Genomic DNA, 20,582 nt, shown 5'->3' with positions numbered 1-20,582 from the left:
CTGATTCCAAAAGTGCATTAACTTCAATACAAAATCCATCAACAACACACCTACTTGTTAAAGAAATTCAAATGCTGTACCACAAGATCAAGATCGCAGGAAAAAATGTTATTTTTATGTGGATCCCATCTCACAGAGGAATACCAGGCAATGAATCAGTTGATCAAGCAGCAAAAGAAGCTACTAATCTCCCAATCAACGACCGTCAAATTGCCACGCCACATTCTGATATCATCGCTTATATCAAAATCAAACTACACGAACAATGGAAAATGAACTGGCTTAAAACTTCCACTAGCAACCTCCAAAAAATTAAAATGATATCTACAAGAACATATCCTCTCCAAAACCTCACCAGACATGAACAAGTCTTAATCTCCCGACTAAGGATAGGACATACGAAGATCACCCACAACTATCTCCTAGAAAAGAAACAACCTCCCACTTGCAGCAAATGTAACTGCTCTCTCACTGTCAAGCATATCATCTCAGAATGTCAACTGTATGACCATTGGCGCCAACACCACAACATACCTAAAGGAATGGAACTGACACTGTCTTCTCCAGCACTGAGTCATCAAGTCATCAACTTCCTCAAAGACACTGGCTTGCACTCCAAAATGTAATTACATTATACTTTTTTTCTTTACATTTTTATAATTACTATATTATTATTATTACCATTATTCTGTAATCATAAGTAAGAGTCGCGATAAGACCTTGGAGTTAAAGCGACTATAAACAACCCTAATAAAAAAAAGAGGGTATTCATCTTAAAAAACGAGAATTAAACATCTCCGGAGGAGAATATCTCCAGAAGAAAATATACAGTTCTTTAAAAATAGATGGGTACGTGGACTTTGCTGGCAGGACCTAGTGCTTACAGTGCATTATGTCTTCCGGTATAGGCTAGAATATTAGCAGAATATTAAAAGAAGAAAAGAAAAAGAATGGTGAACTAGAAATATAACTTGAAGAAATTAAATCACCCAAAAAAACAGGTAAATACCCCTAATGAAAGACTAAGTAGGAAACAGAAGATAATAATTGATACTATACTGAAGAAGAGCAATACCAGAAGTTCAAAAGGCATGCGTTATGATCAGGAACTTCTGCTGGAAGGACTCCTGTTGAAAATTAAGTCCCTGAAAGGTTACAGGCATTGCCACTGCCATCACCATCACATCTTCGCAGTCTGTTGAAAGGCCTGAAGTGTTCATACGGTATCAATCATCATTCAGTCAGTGCCATTTCCCAAGCCTTTAACACTTATGATGATGATGACAACAACTGGCTAGGAATATTAATATTCGATGAAGTTAAACTAAAAGAAGAAAATATACAGTTTAATGGCACTTCTTTAAAAATAGATGGGTACGTGGACTTTGCTGGCAGGACCTAGTGTTTACAGTGCATTATGTCTTCCGGTATAGGCTAGAGCAATTTTGTTACTTTCATTGATCTGTCTCTGTCTTATCCTTGGCTTTGACAATATGAAAGTGACTGAGGTATGAGCGATGCTAATAATGCCAATCCTTATGCAGCCAGTCTCTGCTATGAATGGTGTGAAAATGTTGCTCATAGGGTCGGTTGGTGTATGCATTTCAGTGGGCTTGGTAGACTGATATGTAATAGCAACTCTGGCTCGGTGAGGAAAGCAACGGGAAACTACCTCATTCTTCATTTCCCTAGCACGCCTCTTCAGTGATGCAGGCCATCTATGTCAGCTGATGGCAGAGCTGTTGAGGATCCCACCAGCGGAATCGCTATAATAATAATTTCGTGTGGCTATTTCTATTTCTACCCGAGTGCAGCCCTTGTAAGGCAGACCCTCCGATGAGGGTGGGCGGCATCTGCCATGTGTAGGTAACTGCGTGTTATTGTGGTGGAGGATAGTGTTGTGTGTGGTGTGTGAGTTGCAGGGATGTTGGGGACAACACAAACACCCAGCCCCCGGGCCATTGGAATTAACCAATGAAGGTTAAAATCCCCGACCCGACCGGGAATCAAACCCGGGACCCTCTGAGCCGAAGGCCAGTACGCTGACCATTCAGCCAACGAGTCGGACTGCTGAATCGCTGACGGACTGAACATACATACACGTGGACTTTGATGATCTCACACCAGAAGATCAACAAGCAAATATTGAAAATCATGCCCTAGTGTTTATGTGTGTACCATCCTTAAAGCACTGGGTGCAACCTATTGCAATATATGCAAGTCACAATTTCACACCTGGTGACATACTGTCAAAAATAATAATCCTAGTTATTATTCAACTGGAAAATGCTGGGGTTTGTGTGCGATGGGAGTCAGACAAACAAGAAAGCTTGGCAGAATCTTGATATCAGTGGTAACTAAATAACTTAAATGTAAGCATTCCCGATCCTGTGAGCTCCTCCAGAAAGGTTTGGGCATTTTCAGATGCAGTTCATGTCCTGAAATGCATTAGAAACTATTTTATTGCCAAAGAAAATTCTACCTGTGAAGGCCACAATATCAGCTTCAACTATTACAGGCTAGTTTATGAAAATGACACCCTCCAGGATTCTGCAGGTTTGCGAGTATGTCCAAAAATGACCTCATCACATATCAACCCTAACGGTTTTCAGAAAATGAATGCTCGTTTGGCGTTCCAGTTATTCAGCAGGACTATGGCAAACGCAATTCATTTTTAGAGACAGTCACACCAATGGTTTTGAAGGAAGTGAAGCCACAGAAATTTTAACAAGGGACCTCAATGATGTTTTTGATGCATTGAATGCCAAAACTCCTGACGAAGCATTATTTCCTGATTGTGAGAAATTTTATCGTTTGTGTGAAATGAGTGAGATCTTAAAAGCACCAAACAATACACTCGCCTCTGAGAGAACTCTTGAGTCCATTCGTGTGACACTTAAAAGCACAATAGAACTTACACGGTATTTGTGGAGCCGCGGTTTTTCTTATGTGCTTACAGGCAAATTCAACCAAGACCCCTTGGAAAGGCACTTTGGTATCCTACGATCCATAAGCTGTGATGATCACCCTTCTACAGAGGATTTTTGCATCTGCACATGTTACAATCAGTGTATGTCTCACTAAGCAATGCTATACCTCAAGGAGGTAATTGCCAGTCTGAAGTTGAAGTACCCTTAACATCATTTTTCAGTCAGATTAGAGCCATGGCAAAAGCTGTTGCCAAGGATAATGCCAAAATCATAAGTACAGCTCAAGAGAAAGCTTACCTTTGATCAGCCATCCTTATCAAGTTGGGAAGATGAACAAGTAGTTCCTTTCGCCAGTTCAAAAATGAATGCTATTCATCACTTCTGTGGGTATATTGTTAAACATGCAAGCAAAGTGACAGACTGTACAGCATGTATTGGATCTCTGCAAAACAATACCGAGGAGGCAAAAGGTAGCCCGTTTTCAGCCTTAACAAGTCTACAGGAATATTGTAACTCATCCAACTATCTCATTTACCGGTACCCATAAAGTGAATTATTATTGATGTTTTCTCATGTAAGGGAAGTTGTACAAGAAGCATTATGGGGCGAAATATTTCAAGAATGCCTGGATAGTTTACCTTCAATTACTGTTTCTCATGGACTTGGGTGCTGTACTGAACATGCTCAGGACTTGGTACCAACATTAATTTTTCATTACATACGATGCCGATTTTATTTCCGAATAAAAGAAGTACGTAAATAAATGCAAGCTTGTACGACCGCAAAACATACCCGGAAAATGTCCAAGGTGTCCAGTTAACTGACAGATGAGGTGAAGTGCTGGTAAGATTCATTAATCTGAGCATGTTAACATACAATTTAACTTAAGTAGTCATGTAGGAATTACATATGTATGACATAACGATACGTTACATCATGTGGGTGCCTGCAGAGTTTTAATATGCTTATATTACGTCGCATGTACACTAACAGTTGAACATGTGTATTTTTAAGGTTATAATTAATACTGCAACTGAGTTTGATTTCGTGGTGAATTAATGAAATATGACTTAGCTCTATACACACATATCCGTTTGAGATATTCGTTACGACACTGACGAACCAATTTCAGAAGTAATGCCATTAAATCATTACTAAATGTAAAATATTTCCTACGAATTTTTCAAAACAAGAAACACTATATCTTAATTCGCACGAAACACAGATCGCAGTCATCGGTCAGTAAAGAGAATGCACATTGCTGAAACATAACAATAATAAACACACGGTTTAAACGATAAATTACGAATTAAGTCACATCAGATCTCATTTAAAATCACATGTTCAGGGACAGCTGATACCTGTTTACCTACACCAGCGCCGCGTAGTGTAGGAACATATCAAACAGCAGAAGTCGTCACACTATGTACTTCTATTCGTCCTGAAGTGGTCCTTAGCCTACAAGGAATACAAAGCCTGTTCACTCGCAGTGCTCTCTTCAGAAACAGTGTGCGCCCGGCAGTGCGCGTCTTGACCACTGCAGCGCTAGTATACCACCTCACGTCAGCACTCGCTAGCATTGCTAACGGGAGTTAAAACCTGCACAAATGTACCTCTACACTATACTTCCTGTATATTATATATGTTACTGAGCAGAATGAAGTAGAAAATAATAAATGTTCACCTTTTCCCCTAGGAGTTCAATTCAGCTGGGGATTTTCATTTCAGACAACACACGTAACTGTTGAAATTTATGTCTGTCATTTAAAAGGATATACGGTCTGCACTAGATATTTTTACTAGCGCATCGTATATTTTCAGTGAAAAGGAACGACTTTAACCATTTTTCTTGATATTTTCTTCTCATAAATTGTTTTTCTTCTCGAGAATTATTCTCGGCGATACTCGTCTGTCATGCCATTAGCGTAGATGGTGACAGAGGGGCGCAGAAACCTCTGCAGTATTATTCTGCTTAGTTCCTCAGGATGATCACTTTTCCCATACTGTAGAACAGGACTTTTAGCAATACGTGGCAACAGTATTTCGGTTAATGTTTGTGCTATTTTTCGACTGCACAGCGTTACCGATAACGTTTCGTCCCTTACTTGCCCCAGTTTCATCAGCAGTGAAACAAAACTTGGCTTTCGATACCTGAGACGGGACCACCTCTGTCTTTGATTTTTATTAATGACGTTAGTTGAGATGGACTCTTGATATTACTAATTTTATCAACACACTATTGACATGGCATGTGGTCTTTGACAACTCTTACCAAATACCCTCCAATATATGCCATTGCAGCACTCGACGGAGCGGTCACTAGGGTTCCATAACTTATCTTTCGTAACCTACACAACAGAATAAGGAAATTATTATCATCTGAACAGGAGCAATAATAATGAGTAACCTAATTTTTGCCGTCACAAGGCCTGCGTATTTACTGTACCATACCTTGTCTGCTTATTGCTTTAATCCATAATTCCCTAGTTGACTCTTGGCAAGGAAATTCATGGAGTCTACTTCCAGAACTTTATTTCTAAAGCCTTGTTTACAAAACGAAACGCAGCAGTACACCAGTGTAATATAATTGACGTATTTTAACAATACCCTTTTCCCGTTTTGTCAGTGTGAATTAAGCCGAAAGTGTCAGGTTCTAAATCATTCTCTATTTACAAGAGTTTACCCATTTCACATCTGATGTTAAAATTATACTCTGTGACGTTAGCAGCAAAGAGGTGAGTGAATATTTTTTTATATTTCCCCTTAACGAATTACAATGAATTTAGCAAAATCAACATGGTATTTTCAATAATGCATATTAAGATAAGTAAAACTGCAGCTGCCTAAAAGTATTGTAGACCCTATTTGAGAGTGTTTTAGGCAGCTAAAATAACATTTTAGCACCTAAAAATCCGAGGTCTAGTAATCATTATATCAAGTTCCTGTGGTGGTTGGAAGTGTAGTGTGTTGTCTGAATATGAAAGGAAAAGTGTTGGAACAAGCACAAACACCAGTCCCCGAGCCAGAAGAATTAAGTAGACGCGATTATAATCACCAATTCATCCGGCAATCGAATCCGGGACCTACTGAATCGAAGGCCTCAACGCTGACGATTCAGCCAAGGATTCGGACAAAATAAAATCATTATTGAGTTTCATTATTTCTACCAGTATTAACATTCAACTTCCGTAGTAGACGTCACCAGTAAGCATACAACGTGTAGAAATACCGCCAACCGAGGTGTTCATGTGAGGTTGAATTGCAGCGCCTCTAGCGGCAAATATAGCATCCATAGGGCGGACAGCTATGAGTGGCTATTGGGCAGGCTTTGTATTCGTTGTAGGCTAAGAGTGGTCTCACAGGGAAATCGACGTATCATTATTAAGTTCCTTCGATACCATGATCGTGATCGAGTGTGGCGCGCGAAGCGAGCTCTGAAGGGCAGTGGGCTCACGCTGAGTCCCTCATAAGTGTGAGAAAACATATCCTTAATCAGGCAAGGGATTTATGAGAACTGCAGAAATGCTGGACTCAAGATGGACGCATTTGTGTATTAAGAGAAGTTGGAACTAAGTCTCAAATATCCACGATGACACAGTTAAAAACACTTTTGAACTTAAGAGAAAGAAATTATGTGTGTAGTAATTAGTGTGCGTGTGTGTTTCTACTCAGCAGGTTGCTCGGGTAAGCTTATTTTACATCTTACTTAATTTTTGTTTTCATACAGCTTAGTTCCCTATGCTTGTTAACCAGCACAACGTGCCTTCCTCTCCACAGCCCTCATCGTACTCACCACCTTCAACAGGAGCAGATCAGTAGCCACTCGCGGTCGTTACATTGTTGCCAGTCATTATTAGCTCATATGGAAGAGGTTCAGGCTATTTTTGAAGTGAACAATGTACATATTGGAACCAGTGCCGTCATCGACAGCTAACCTTGACGGATACTCAATATTACCCCATGACCGCATTGACAAAATAGGCGGTGGGCTTCTACTTTGTTACAGAAATTACTTAAAATGTAAGATCATTTCTACTTCTGACCCACGACTTACACTGCAACCGGAATTTATGTTTGTAGAATTAGACTGCCATAAAAAGATATTAATAGGGATTGTATACAAGCCACCTAAAATAAGACAGACTGATGATTTTGAAGAGGCATTAGCAAATCTTATATCGGCATTCGATGACAGTATAATCATGGGCGACTTTAACACTGACCTTCTGAAGCGGACTAGTGACGCGAACAATCTACTGAATTTATTTCTCGCTACAAACATGACAATTTTACCCCTCAACACTAATAATCACGTTCATTACTCTGACCGCACAAGTCATACCTTAATATCTTCTTGTGATAAATCAACCTCGAAAAGTAATTAAGCACGGTCAGATCCCTGCTCCTGGCATCTCTTCGCAAGACCTATTGTACGTGTGTTTCCTAAGTACAAACTACGCTACATTACAATACGAGACTTACGACGTATGGACTGAAATAAACTACGCCACAACTTGCCTTGGGATAGTATACGTAATTTTCAGAACATTAACTCTAAAGTAAACATATTCAATTCACTGGTACTGGAAATATTTGACAAGCACGTACCAAAGAAACAGGTAAGAATCACCCGCCATTCTTCCGCGTGGCTAACGGCCGAGATAAAATCTGCTGTGGTCAGTCGTGAAAAACTGTACAGACAATACAGACAGATGCATGACATATATGATTTCGAGCGATACAGGATTCTGACAAACAGAACCACGCAGTTAATTAGGAATTCTAAATATAAATACTTTCAGGAACTGATGAAAAATAACAGACCGAGACAAAAATGGAGTAAATTACGCACGTTAGTTATAGGAAAAGCCGTAGAGCAACATGTACCAAGCATACCTATAAAGGTCTTAAATGATCATTTCGCACGGCCAGGAAGAGCCTCTACCTCCTTCCCTAAAATTTTACTGCCCTTGTTACAACAGCAGTCTGTGAATGAGGAATTCTCTTTTAGAAATGTCAGCTCGAATAAAGTCAAAGGTGTGATATGCTCTATTACATCCAGTGCCGCAGGACATTCTTATATCGGTTATTAAGAATATCTTAGGAGCTGTTTTAACTCACATATTTAACTACTGCCTGACAAACGGAGTTTTCCAGATGTTTGGAAAGATGCACTAATTAGACCCATCCCGAAGATCTCCAAGTTAGATTCTCATTCAGATTATCGTCCAGTATCCATCCTACCACCCTCATCCAAGGTGCTTGAACGTCTAGTTCATAGACAAGTTACTGAATACCTTACCAAGCAATATCTCCTTAATCCCTTTCAATCCGGCTTCAGGAAAGGACAGCTTTACTACGAGTAACAGATGATATCAGACGTGCAATGGATCAACGGGACGTGACTGTACTGACATTAGATCTCAGTAGTGCCGTTGACACTGTTAATCGTCAGTTACTACTGCAGAAACTTCGAGAGCTAAATTTTAATAGTGTATCACTTCGTTTCTTTTCATCTTACCTTTGAAATCGCCGGCAACGTGTGACAGTTGGAAATTTGAGTTCAGGACGGCAAAGTAAGACCCTCCGTGACACTCAGGGGTCGGTTCTCGGACCACTGCTATTTATTATCCAAATTAATGATATATCAAAAGGTTTTAAATTCTGCAAATTGCAAGTGTACGCGGATGATGCACAGATTTACTATCATTCAAAAACGAGCGATATTGGTACTGCAATTACTAAAATAAATTCCGACCTTCAACGTCTTAATGACTATGCAAATAAAAACAGTTTGCGACGTAAAGCCCCTAGCAAAAAAAATAAAAAATAAAATAAAAACAGTTTATTAATGAATCCAAATAAGACTCAAGTTATTATTATCGGTACCAGTGAGAACCTTTATTCCCTCAAGCAACAGGACATCTCCCAAATAATTTTAAACAATGAAATCATACCCTACTCTACTTCAGGAATTAATATGACTGAGACCCTAAATTTGACTCAATAGGTGCTAAGCACATATAATAAAGTACATAAAAGTTTATACCCTCTGAAACGGTTCGATAATGTTCGACTTAAGGTACAAATAATTCGCTCTCTTATACTACCTATATTTGACTACTGTGACACTGTGTTGACTGAAATAATCTGCGACAGTAACAAGAAACTGGATCGGAGCCTGAACAGCTGCGTAAAATATATGTTTAAACTGCGATGTGATGCTCCTATATCACCTTATTATAAGGAGTGCACTAGCACCGTAAACTTCACATGCTATCACTTCTGCAAAAAAGTACTTTCCACTAATACTCCCGACTATCCGTCTTCACCTCTCGTCCTATACAAAATCTGGCTCCTCTCTTGCCATTCCTGTAAACCGCACTGCTGTGTACAACCGCTCCTTCATAATCTCTGTGTCTAGGTCATGGAATTCGCTACCTGCGAACATTAGAGACGATCCTTCTCATCGCAAATTTAAAGTCGCTTGCCGCGAGCATTTGCTGGGTGGATCCCGCTGACTTGCAGGATAATTGTTGAGTGAATGAATGATTGAATGAGATGAATGAATGGATTACTGTAGTTACACCATTTAAGTGTACGTTATTTTGTGTATTTTAAATTAAGTATTCTTTCATTATTATTATTATTGGTATTGCTATTAATATTATTTGTTTTATTTGTATTCGAAATGTATACTCATCTAGTGGTTAAGTGTAAGAGAGGGCCTTGAGCCACCAACTATCTTGAGGAGCACGAGATGGTCGCAGGGCGTGTACGGCACATCAAACTGGAGTGGGTACAAAGAGTGAGAGGATTTGCTTTGAATGAAGTTCTGAATTTTAAAAAAAAACTGTTTAATTGTGAAAAGTCAAGTTCATATCACCTCAGTACAGTAGAAGATGGATTGGGCGTGACCTCCGTCCTGCGGCTGGCGATGTCCCTCGTTGCTCTGCTACTCCTCTCGTCCTCACCATGGATCAGCCCTCGGCACCATGGGACCACGTACACTCCAACGAGAGAAGCTCCAGATGTTCTTGAAGTTCCTGAAGGTCTAGGAGTTTGGTTCGCCTAAATCACTCACTCAGAAGGGTAGCGCGAAAATACGCATTTAAGCCCTTGGATATATTGGACGTATTAGTCTGAGGTCTAATTTTTGAACTAACTTTAATCATTCCCATGAAAGGATAAGAAAATAAATGCAGAGATGCCGTGTTGCATATCAATGGAATCGAAAACAAATGTGTCTTTAAGGAAAAAATACTGGTCACTTGAGAAAATAAAGAAATTAACTTTCATGCGGACGAATGTCAATAAAATCGAACCCACGTTCTTTTTAACGTAATTTACATTTGGCACAGATTATGTTATTGTTCACATGAAACAAATAGTTCACTTATGTTCTTAATGTTCGAAGAAGATTACGTAACTCTTTGTAGAGTTCTACTGCTTTACCATTCCTTTCACTATGAATGGCAGTTTCGTAGAAGAAGTTAAATGCTTTAGTTCCGTTCACACGCACTGTTATATGACAAGAGTGTAATTAGTCTCCTTCACTCACACTGTCATGTTTATGTTCAAGTACCAATAATAATACTGGTAAGACTTTATAATACTTTGATCGTGAAAATTAGTTCCGTTCCCTGAGAGTCCTAGGTTCATTTAAAGATACCGTGAAATTACAAATTAATTCACACGTGAAGTTTTAATATCTTCCTAATATTCAAATTCCACTTTAAAAATAAAAGTCCTGATGCACTGATCAAGATTTTAAGTTCGCTAACAGCAGAAATATTTCAATCAATTTGAGATATTTAAAGTATTCGCACTTATCGATTTTAGCAGTTTACTATTCAAATGTTTCAAAGTTCTTCTCACCGTAATTTGGTAGAGTTGAGACTGTAGACTTCGATTCCGTAATGACACGTCATAGCACCAACTTCCATCAGCCAAGCATCCTAGTTCTACTGTGGGACAAGACTGTGTCGTGTCGAATTCTCGCTTCTCTTTTATACGGAGATTGAAGCTGTTTCATTCTTCTCAATAACTTGTTTAATCCGATGTGAATTTTAATGAAACTTGGCTGTATCGGAGATATTAAAATAGTGCGATATTATCATAATTGATGTACGAGTTATTCAGAGTAGAAAGCACGAAAGGTTCTATGGGTGACACTCGCAACAACATGCTTGCTATGGCTGGCTGCTCTGTTGGCGCGCGGCAGATATTTTAAGTTTGAAGTACTTCAACACGAATGCTGAACCAGCGTTTCTGGTACAATAGAGATACGACGAAACGTTATAGGACCAACGTTGTAGATCACTCAAAATTGAACGGAGGTTTTGCCATCCGTTTTACGATAGGACTTACCGTTTAGCCGCCAATTACCTCGAAACGAAGGTCTGCACCCTCATTAAAATTGCCACCATATTTCGATATTTTTCGGGGATAAAAAGAGAAAAATATAAAGATTTCGGAATTTTCTGTCAGTTACTGGCTAAAACGTATAATTTTACCTAATTTCAATTTTCTAGCTTGTCTGGCAGATTGTGCCGCAATCTTGATTTTGGGCGAGGGGGGTAAATTTACGACATTCAGGAAACTATAGCTAAAAATATGCAGATAGTCATTATTACCTTTCAAACGGATAGCTGTACGGAAATTTCGCCAAAATAGTCAATGTACAGACACACTGTCGTTACGATTTTATTTATATAGAAGTTAAGGAATCTGCTCCACGTACAACACGTTTTGGGCTATGTCCTCTGAACTCAGCCTGCAGAACCGACCGTTCATGATATATCCTGCCTCAAAAATGCACCTGAAAAAATTAGAAATGGTTGATTTCCAGTCAGGTTGGTTTTAGATACAGTGGGAGAGTAAAATCACCGTTTGGGTTCCCTATAAACTTCCAGTCCATTCCGGGAATTTGAAATGGTATGAACCTTAATGCCTACCTTTGAACAGGTGGATGCTAAATATAAAGTTTCGTTGAAATATCTTCAGTTGTTTTCAAGTTTTAAGAAATACTCTTTACGTTTGAGTTAAGTCCGGTGGGACTTGTACCGAAAAACGGTCCGTTAGTGATATCTTACTTATTAATACTCGTATCGAAATTATGAACTTGAGAAAAAAGTTTGGAAATTGATTTAAATTAAGGCAGGGAGATTTCCATTAAGTTTGGTTGTGTATATTTTGTGCGAGTGCGAAATCACGGTTTCGTATAAACCCCCAGTCAGTTAAGGGATTTAGAAACAATATTGGAGCTAAAACCTACCCAAGGATAGGTGGTTTCTAAATACGAAGTTTGGTGGAAATATATCCAGTAGTTTTCAAGTTATAGACAAACAGACAAACAAACAGACAGACACCAAAGTTAAATAATATTCAGATGGTAATTATTACACCTGAAACGGATAACTGTACGGAAATTTCGCCAAAATAGTCAATGTACAGGCACCCGGTCGTTACGATTTTATACATATTTTCTATATAAGGTATCTGATCCACGTACAACACGTTTTGGGCTATGTCCGCTGGACTTAGCCTACAAAACCGACCGTTCATAATATCTCCCTTATTAATCCTCCTGTCGATCAAATGCACATGAGAAAAAGTTTTAGAAATGGATTTCCATCAAGGTTGGTCGATTTCCTAGTCAGGTAGGTTTTGTATATATTGCAGGAGAGAAAAACCACTGCTTCGGTTCCCTATAAATCCCCAGTCCATTTCGGGAATTTGAAATGGCATGGACCTTAAATCCTACCTTTGGACAGGCGGATGCTAAATAAAAAGTTTTTTTGAAATATATTCAGTAGTTTTCAAGTTTTAAGAAATACGCTTCACACGCACCCGCTCTTGAGTTAAGTCTGGTGGGTCTTGTACCGAAAAACGGTCCGTTAATGATATCTTCCTTATTAATCCTCGTATCAAAATGATGCACATGAGAGAAAAAGGTTTAGAAATTAATTTCCATTAAGGCAGGTAGATTCCCATTAAGTTTGGTTGTGTAAATTTTGTGGGAGTGCGAAATAACGGTTTCGGTTTCGTATAAACCCACACTCAGTTCAGGGATTTGGAAACAACATTGGGCCTGAAACCTAATGAAGGACAGGTGGATTCTAAATATGAAGTTTGGTGGAAATATGTCCAGTAGTTTTCAGGTTATTGGAAAATAGGCAAACAAACAAAGAGACAGACACCAAAGCTAAAAAATATGCAGATGGTCATTATTACACGTGAAACGAATAACTGTACGGAAATTTCACCAAAATAGTCAATGTACAGACGCACGGTCATTACGATTTGATTTATAATAATAATAATAATAATAATAATAATAATAATAATAATAATAATAATAATAATAATAATAATAATAATAATAATTGCGTGGCTTCAGCTACCATGAACCAGCAGATGTGTCAGCTTACAAAGAAAAGCCCTAGAGTAGAATACATCAGGAGTGGTTTGAGGAAAATGATCAGCAGTACTCTGATCACAGAAAGGCATAGCAAAATGACGCGACTTCTTCCATCTTACTAAAACGAAGTTTAAGCAAAAAATTGATGAAATCGAGAAGCGATGTTAGACGTCCAAATCTAAAGAGTTGCAAAATCTGGCAGGCAAAGATTCTTGCGTATTTTTTCAGGCCACCAAAGCAGTTTATGGCCTCATCACTTAACGGTAAAAATCTAGTCTGGGTAAAGGATAAGTATACTCTCCTTCAAGATCAATATTCTGTTATGAACCGGTAGATGAGGTACTGAATCATGATTCAGCCATTGATGAGATCATACAGCAACATCCCATTAAAGAAGACTAAGATGTGGGAACTGCAACAGATGAAGTAAAGTGGCACAAGGCCACAGGTTCCGATGAAATACCAGCTGAAATGCTTAAAGAAGGAAGTGAAGGCAATTACACAAACTAAATTCTTAAAATATGGAGCATCAAAGAAATTCCTCCTAACTTTAGCAATAGCCTGGTAGTTCCTGTTTTCAACATCGGAGATGGAGCAAGCGGCAGCAACTATCCGGGGATATCACTAATATCTCGTGTGGGTGAAGAAATACTTCCTGGGATTCAGACCATCGCACGGCGGCTTCAGGGAACAAACAACATTGCCTTCAAATGATTCAGTAAACTGTGAAGCTTTGTGTGGAGAACTGATATACCTGAAATCATTGTAAAAAAATTAAGTTATGCGGCCATCTCAAGAACCGCAGAAGTTTGGTTACATTCTCTTTGATCATACCATATATCAAATGAGGAATTTAGTGGATGCATACTTGCTGGAAGAGTCGACCTTCTTACAAGCATCGCTACCTGGTAATGTGGATTCAGCACATAGGATAGACCATACAGTCTCTGTGCTACTAGATCTAGCGTCGGAAAACAAAGGAAGAATACCTGTCTTTATTGTGCTTGTAACTTAAGCTAGAGAAGCGAGGCAGCTCGTATCTCGGTCACAGGTCTTGCAAGGAATGTGTTTCTAAATTTCAGTATTTGGGGCCATTCTGCCCAGTCAACACTCCTCTTTTTCATTATTATTATTATTATTATTATTATTATTATTATTATTATTATTATTATTATTATTATTATTATACTCGTATTGTAACACTGGAATAAATTTTCAACAGTGTGATCATAGGTTTCGAATGCACACGTATGTTTCTGTTCAACCCGTTGGCCATAGCTGAAAACAAAAGACTTCTTCCATCTGCTGATATATAACGTGCTGAGGTAGTAAGACTGGCGAGGGTGTACATGTACTTACCAACGAGGAAGGTGTCCGTAGTGTCAGCTCGCCCGTACAGGATCTCTCGTGGGCCTTCCGTCCATCGCACGGTGTAGACCTTGAGTGCCTCGCGTCCAAACTCTGGTGGCTCCCACGTGACTATGTAACCCTCCTCCGTAAGGACGATGCTCACGTTGCGAGGAGGACCAATCTGCTGGAAAGAACCTGCCACAGAAACGACAGAGGTGCCGTTACTACAAATTTGACTTATTTACTAAATGGAGAGTCCATTTGCATTCCACCTGCATGATAGTGGACCAAATGTCGATGAGTTAAAGTAGCGAGCACTGTTGCCGACCTACAGGTATTTTCCATGATTTCAGGATACTTCTAAATCTGAAGATAAACCTTTAGAAGATAAAATTCTCCAGGCTTTTGTTTAGGGGAAACCAAAAATTTAAGGAATACTAAAATCTCTATTAAACTATTTTCTTTTCTTTTAACAATTATAAATGCCACATACCTGGCGTAGGGACGTGGCGCCCCCATCGCCCAGTGGGAAGCCACTGCAATCAGCCACCCGAGTACCGGCGGGAGAACCGAAGCATGGGGTATGGAGGAAATGCCATCCCGAGTCGAACATCAGGCTCTCTCCAAGGCTTACAACCTTGGAAGTAACTTGGTCGATGTAAAACTACACCGACCCCAAACTACAAGTTTTCAACTGCAAAGCATGGGGGAAAATTCAACAGGAAATTGTACCCCAGGTGGTAACCAATCCACCGTCGCCTTGAGGGACGCAAGCAGGCCTTCGGATTCTGGGGAGCCTGCACCTACATGCAAGGAGGTATCGGAGACTCCTAGGAACAAAATCAGCCACAAACACCGATTTTTTTTGCTACCTTCAATGCCAACTCCCTCTTGAAAGTTGGTAAACTCAAACATCTTACGGATGTCCTCTCCCATCATGAAATCCTAATTACAGCAATTCAAGAGTCAAGGTTTACTGATGAACATGCGTTTGAATCACAAGGTTATAGAATCTTCAAAGGGAAAACTGGCAAACGTGTGATGAAAGCTGTTCCACACCTCGGCACAGGATTTATTGTCAGCAGGAAAATTATTGATTCACTCACCGATTTCAGCTCTCCTAACAGCAGGGTCTCGATGCTTAGCTTTCGGAGTATGAACAACGTACACACGCTTGTGAACGTACATGTGCCAATTAACCAGGCAAACAAGAAAGACCCAGAAGGAACAAAAAAATTCTGGGAGGACCTGGAAGATGTTATATCAAAAATTCCTGACAAACACACAATCATTTTGCTTGGAGACTTCAATGCCCAGATAGGCAAAGAAAGGAAATTCCAAAATATCGTTGGAAAATATCCAGCCCACAGATAAACCAACCGAAATGGGGAAAGGCTTATAGAGATTTGTAAGGCATTCAATCTTGTTCTTAAGTCAACAGCCTTCAAACATCTACCAAGAAAACAAAAGACATGGATATCACCAAATCCTCACTTGGAAAAATTTCAAATAGATCATGTTGCCATTGCACGAAAAGCAACACAAGAGATCCAAAATGTTAAAGTCCTGAGAAGTGCTAACCTTGACTCAGACCACTATCTATCCAAGATCAAAATTAAGCTTCATCCAAGAAACACCAAAAGAGTTAAGATAAAGAAAACTAGCAAATTTGATACAGAAAAGCTGAAAACCAGCGAAAAATTCACTCAGAAACTTCAGTCTTTGGACACAGAAAATTGGAAACAACTGAAAAATGCCATTGTTGAAACGGCTGAGGAGATAGTATTGCTAAAGGAACCAAAGAAGCATCCGTGGTGGACTCAAGAATGTGATGAAGCCATAACACAAAGACAAATCGCTTGGCAAAGATGGAATTCCCTGAAGAATCCAGAAAGATATGAAGACTTTCTGGAGGCTAGGAAACATGCAGCAAAAGTGATCCGCCAAGTAAAGCGCGCATTTGACAAAAACCAACTGACACAGATCGAGCAGGACTTCAATAAGAATAATACTGGGGATTTCTATAGAACCTTCAAACACAACCTCACCAAGTACACCCCACCAAGTCTACATTTCCGAGATCACAATGGAAAAGTTGCCTACAACGACAAGGATAACTGCCAAATCTTGGCTAAATATTTTGAATCTCTTCTTAACTGCGAAGAACCAGAATCAGAATTCACCTTTGAAGAATCCAGACATCCCAACCCAGACTCTTCTCCCCCCACAAAAGAGGAAATCAAACAGATAATGACATCATTAAAGAACAACAAAGCACCTGGAGAAGATGCGATAATTGCTGAACTCTGGAAGGCTGCAGGTGAAAAGGCGATCGATAAACTAACTGAGATCATTCGCGAGATCTGGGAAACAGAGAAGATTCCAAATGATTGGACAGCAGCCCTGATTCATCCCCTACATAAGAAAGGTGACAAAACAGATGTAAACAACTATCGCGGCATCTCCCTTCTCGCAGTAACATACAAAATTCTCTCCAAAGCCCTTCAAACTCGGGCAGAAGAGCAACTTGATTCACAGTTGAGTGAATACCAAGGAGGCTTTAGAAAAGGATGATCTTGTGCAGAGCAGATCATGAACCTTAAGTCTGTCCTGTCGTACCTAAAATCCAGGAATAAGAATTTTGTAGTTACTTTTGTTGACTTCCAAAAAGCCTACGACTCCATACACCGACACACACTCCTCCGCATTCTGAAGGAAATGGGCTTAGACAACAAAACGAGAGCTATCATTCAACAGACCTTAACCAGCACTACGTCCAGGGTGAAATTCAGGGGAGAAATTTCGAACGTCTTTGAAATCAAGACTGGTGTTAGGCAAGGGGATGGACTATCACCGCTTCTCTTCAACTGCGCTCTGGAGAAAATCATTCGGGAATGGCGCAAGGAGATGTGCAAGGAAGAGGTTGAAAATGGCCTTAGAATAGGATATAGGAAAGATGATCTTATCATAGACTGCCTAGCTTTTGCAGATGACCTAACGATCTTTTCTGATTCCCTAGATACTGCTGAAAAACAAATTAACCTACTGAGAATCCAAGCAGCAAAAGCTGGCCTCCAAATCTTTCCAAAAAACAGAGTTTATAACCGACATCAAGCCAGCCCCCAGAGAGCTCATTGTGGAACAGGGAAAAATCAAGCAGGTGGAAAAGTTTAAGTACTTAGGCGAGTGGATAGTACCTAACAACTCTGAGAAAGAAGCAATCATGTGCAGAATCAACAAGATGGAGGTGGCATATCAGCTGTCTAGGAATGTCTACAACAAAAGATCAGTGTCCATCAACGCCAAGCTTAGGCATTATTGTTCGGTTGTACGCCCGGAAGCACTGTACGCAGCAGAATGCCTTGCAATGGACAGAAAAGGTCTGATGGAGAAGCTAGAAGCTAAAGAAAGAAAAATCCTGAGAAAGATTCTAGGACCAATCAAAGAAAATGGTGAATACAGGAGACGACACAACAGCGATCTGTACCAGCAAATGGAGAGGATAACGGACACGATTCGGAAAAGGAGGACTAATTTTTATGGCCATATAGCACGCATGAGCACACAGAGACAAACCAATAGGATCTATTCCTACTTTCTTAACAAGAAAACCAAGGGACCCTGGTTTATTGAAGTTGAAAAAGACCTTCAAGAAATAGGAATCACACTCGAAGACATCCAGAAACGTGCTCCTCTCCAGAAAAAGCTCCAGGGATACAAGACGTTCCAAGAAAGGCCAAAGTTGAAAACAGGCAAGAAGTGGACTGATGAAAGGAAGGAGGCTCACAGAACGAGAATGCGTGAGTACTGGGGAAGAATTAAAGCTCAAGGATGCGAACGGTTGAAATAACGTGGTCCACAGCAGGCCGAAACGAAGAAAGAAGAAGAAATGCCACATACAATTTTGAAACCACCAATGTAACAAATGCGAAGCTGGTTGTGATTGTCATGTTGCAATGCAATAACCATATTGCTTTACGTAATTATGGGCTTCGTTCATTGCCTCTCTTTTTCGTGGTCTTTTCTCCCTTCCTTTAAAATTTCCTTGTGAACATAAATATTTATCGTGGGATAAAAGAGACAAGCTATATCTACAAAATAATCCATGGGCTGCAGAGTTAGTCCTTGATTCAATTGCTGGCTGAGTCATAATACACTGTTATGCCCTTTAACATACAGTCTGCAAACCTCTGTGAATTTTCAATTCACGATTGGCAAAATAGAATCACTTTTAACATTACTGCAAAGTCATTTATTCAAACAATTTTGTTTAAAATTGTGGAAGAGGGAATCGAGATCCGGATGACGAGAGGCTTACTGGTACAAACAGTTCTCGTAAATTTGCGTCTCAATAATAATAATAATAATAATAATAATAATAATAATAATAATAATAATAATAATAATAATAATAATAATAATAATACTTTGATTTCCATTCGTAATTAGTCATTTCTTAATGCCTTGTAGCTTAATGAAGCATACAATTGCACTTACCTGCTACAGTTAGTTATATTCAGGGTTCAAAGACAATGTATAAGCCATTTGCTCCCTTCTTGCAGCTTCCTTTGAGTAATATCAACTGAGTTGAATTACACTCATCAATTTCGACCAAAGGACTTACCGGTACCCAGTTTTTCCCAAGTATTTCATTACATCCAAAGCTGGAAATATTATAACAGTTTCTGAATATGCATGCAAATAACTACCGGTACCGCTACTCAAGAAATTAGAATATTTTAGTAATTTATGGGTTGGTGCAGCTTCACTTGTTGGCAATACTGATCACCAGACTAGGGTGAGTGTCTGAATTTGGACACAGCCTACTTTACTTTGCCCATTTCAGACTACAAGAAACTGGTTAAATTCAGGCTCATTACTACTCTCATTCAGGAAATGACTGAAATTGCACGATTGGTCAGATGATTTCACATCATTAATTTTAAACGATTTGTACAGCTTGCAAATACATCAATATCGCAACAATCCATATCACATCGTTAACATGATTCATACAACATAGTTTTCTCCGTAACATAACTTCTTTATCAAAACCTTCCTTTCTAGCATTTTCCTTAACTTTGAGGCAAATGAACTTCCGTTTCAATCTGGTTTCAAGGACCTCACAAACGATATTCCAGATTTCCATTATTTTAAGAATAGAAATTTCTTCCCTTTGTATTTGCACGATATGCGAACATAAACGCATGGCTTACATGTAGACAAGAAGTAAGACTTTATTCGAACACTTTCAATGCTGTGAGCGCTTGTAATGAATATCTGTTCTCACAATATAAATCGAAAGATAATTATTCATTTTCAACATGAAAATAAGAATATTAACAGAAAAACATGCTGTGTTGTATTTGGGCCAGGCAGCCTACACCTCATTATTCAGATTTCTGTAAACATCAATACCCATAGTCACATTTCTTACGATTTATATTCCCTAAGATTATATTTGCATTATCGCCTGTAAATGTTACGCAATTATGCACAATACCAAAACTTGTTAATGTTTCTCTTACGTGCCCTGCGATCATCTCAAGTATTTCATTTGACATTGATTTAAGCTCTGCCAGTTTAGTTTTAATTCCATCCAGTTTGTAATTAGCTTCAGGAAAAATTCGGTGACTTAAAGCAGAAGTCGTCTGCTATTGCTGAAATAATGTGTCTATTCTGAATGTTGAAGGTCAGTGTTATGTTTTGAATGCTCTAAATCTCGGCTACCTAGTAAAAGAAAACAAACTTCTGTGTCTTGTCTAGTTAATTAAAAAATAAAATCATCACGTTGATTGAAAGCGTTATAAGCAGTCATGTAATGAGTAAAATACTAGTTAACTTCATTTGAAAGTGAAACCCAAGCTCCTACTCCAAAA

At 39.1% G+C, this 20,582-nt stretch overlaps 1 protein-coding gene across 1 annotated transcript in view; it reads right to left on the bottom strand.

The window, feature by feature from the left end:
* LOC137502171 (uncharacterized) overlaps nucleotides 1-20,582 on the bottom strand; it is a 123,055-nt gene that overhangs the window by 60,738 nt on the left and 41,735 nt on the right. The window contains exon 2 of the mRNA XM_068229183.1: nucleotides 14,713-14,898. Coding sequence (XP_068085284.1) covers nucleotides 14,713-14,898 — 186 coding nt within the window. The remainder of the gene's footprint in view (nucleotides 1-14,712; nucleotides 14,899-20,582) is intronic.

The sequence above is a fragment of the Anabrus simplex genome, chromosome 9 (assembly GCF_040414725.1).
Source record: "Anabrus simplex isolate iqAnaSimp1 chromosome 9, ASM4041472v1, whole genome shotgun sequence".
Lineage (NCBI taxonomy): Eukaryota > Metazoa > Arthropoda > Insecta > Orthoptera > Tettigoniidae > Anabrus > Anabrus simplex.
Note: the sequence above shows the minus strand (reverse complement) of the source record. Positions and strands in the feature narration are given on the sequence as shown.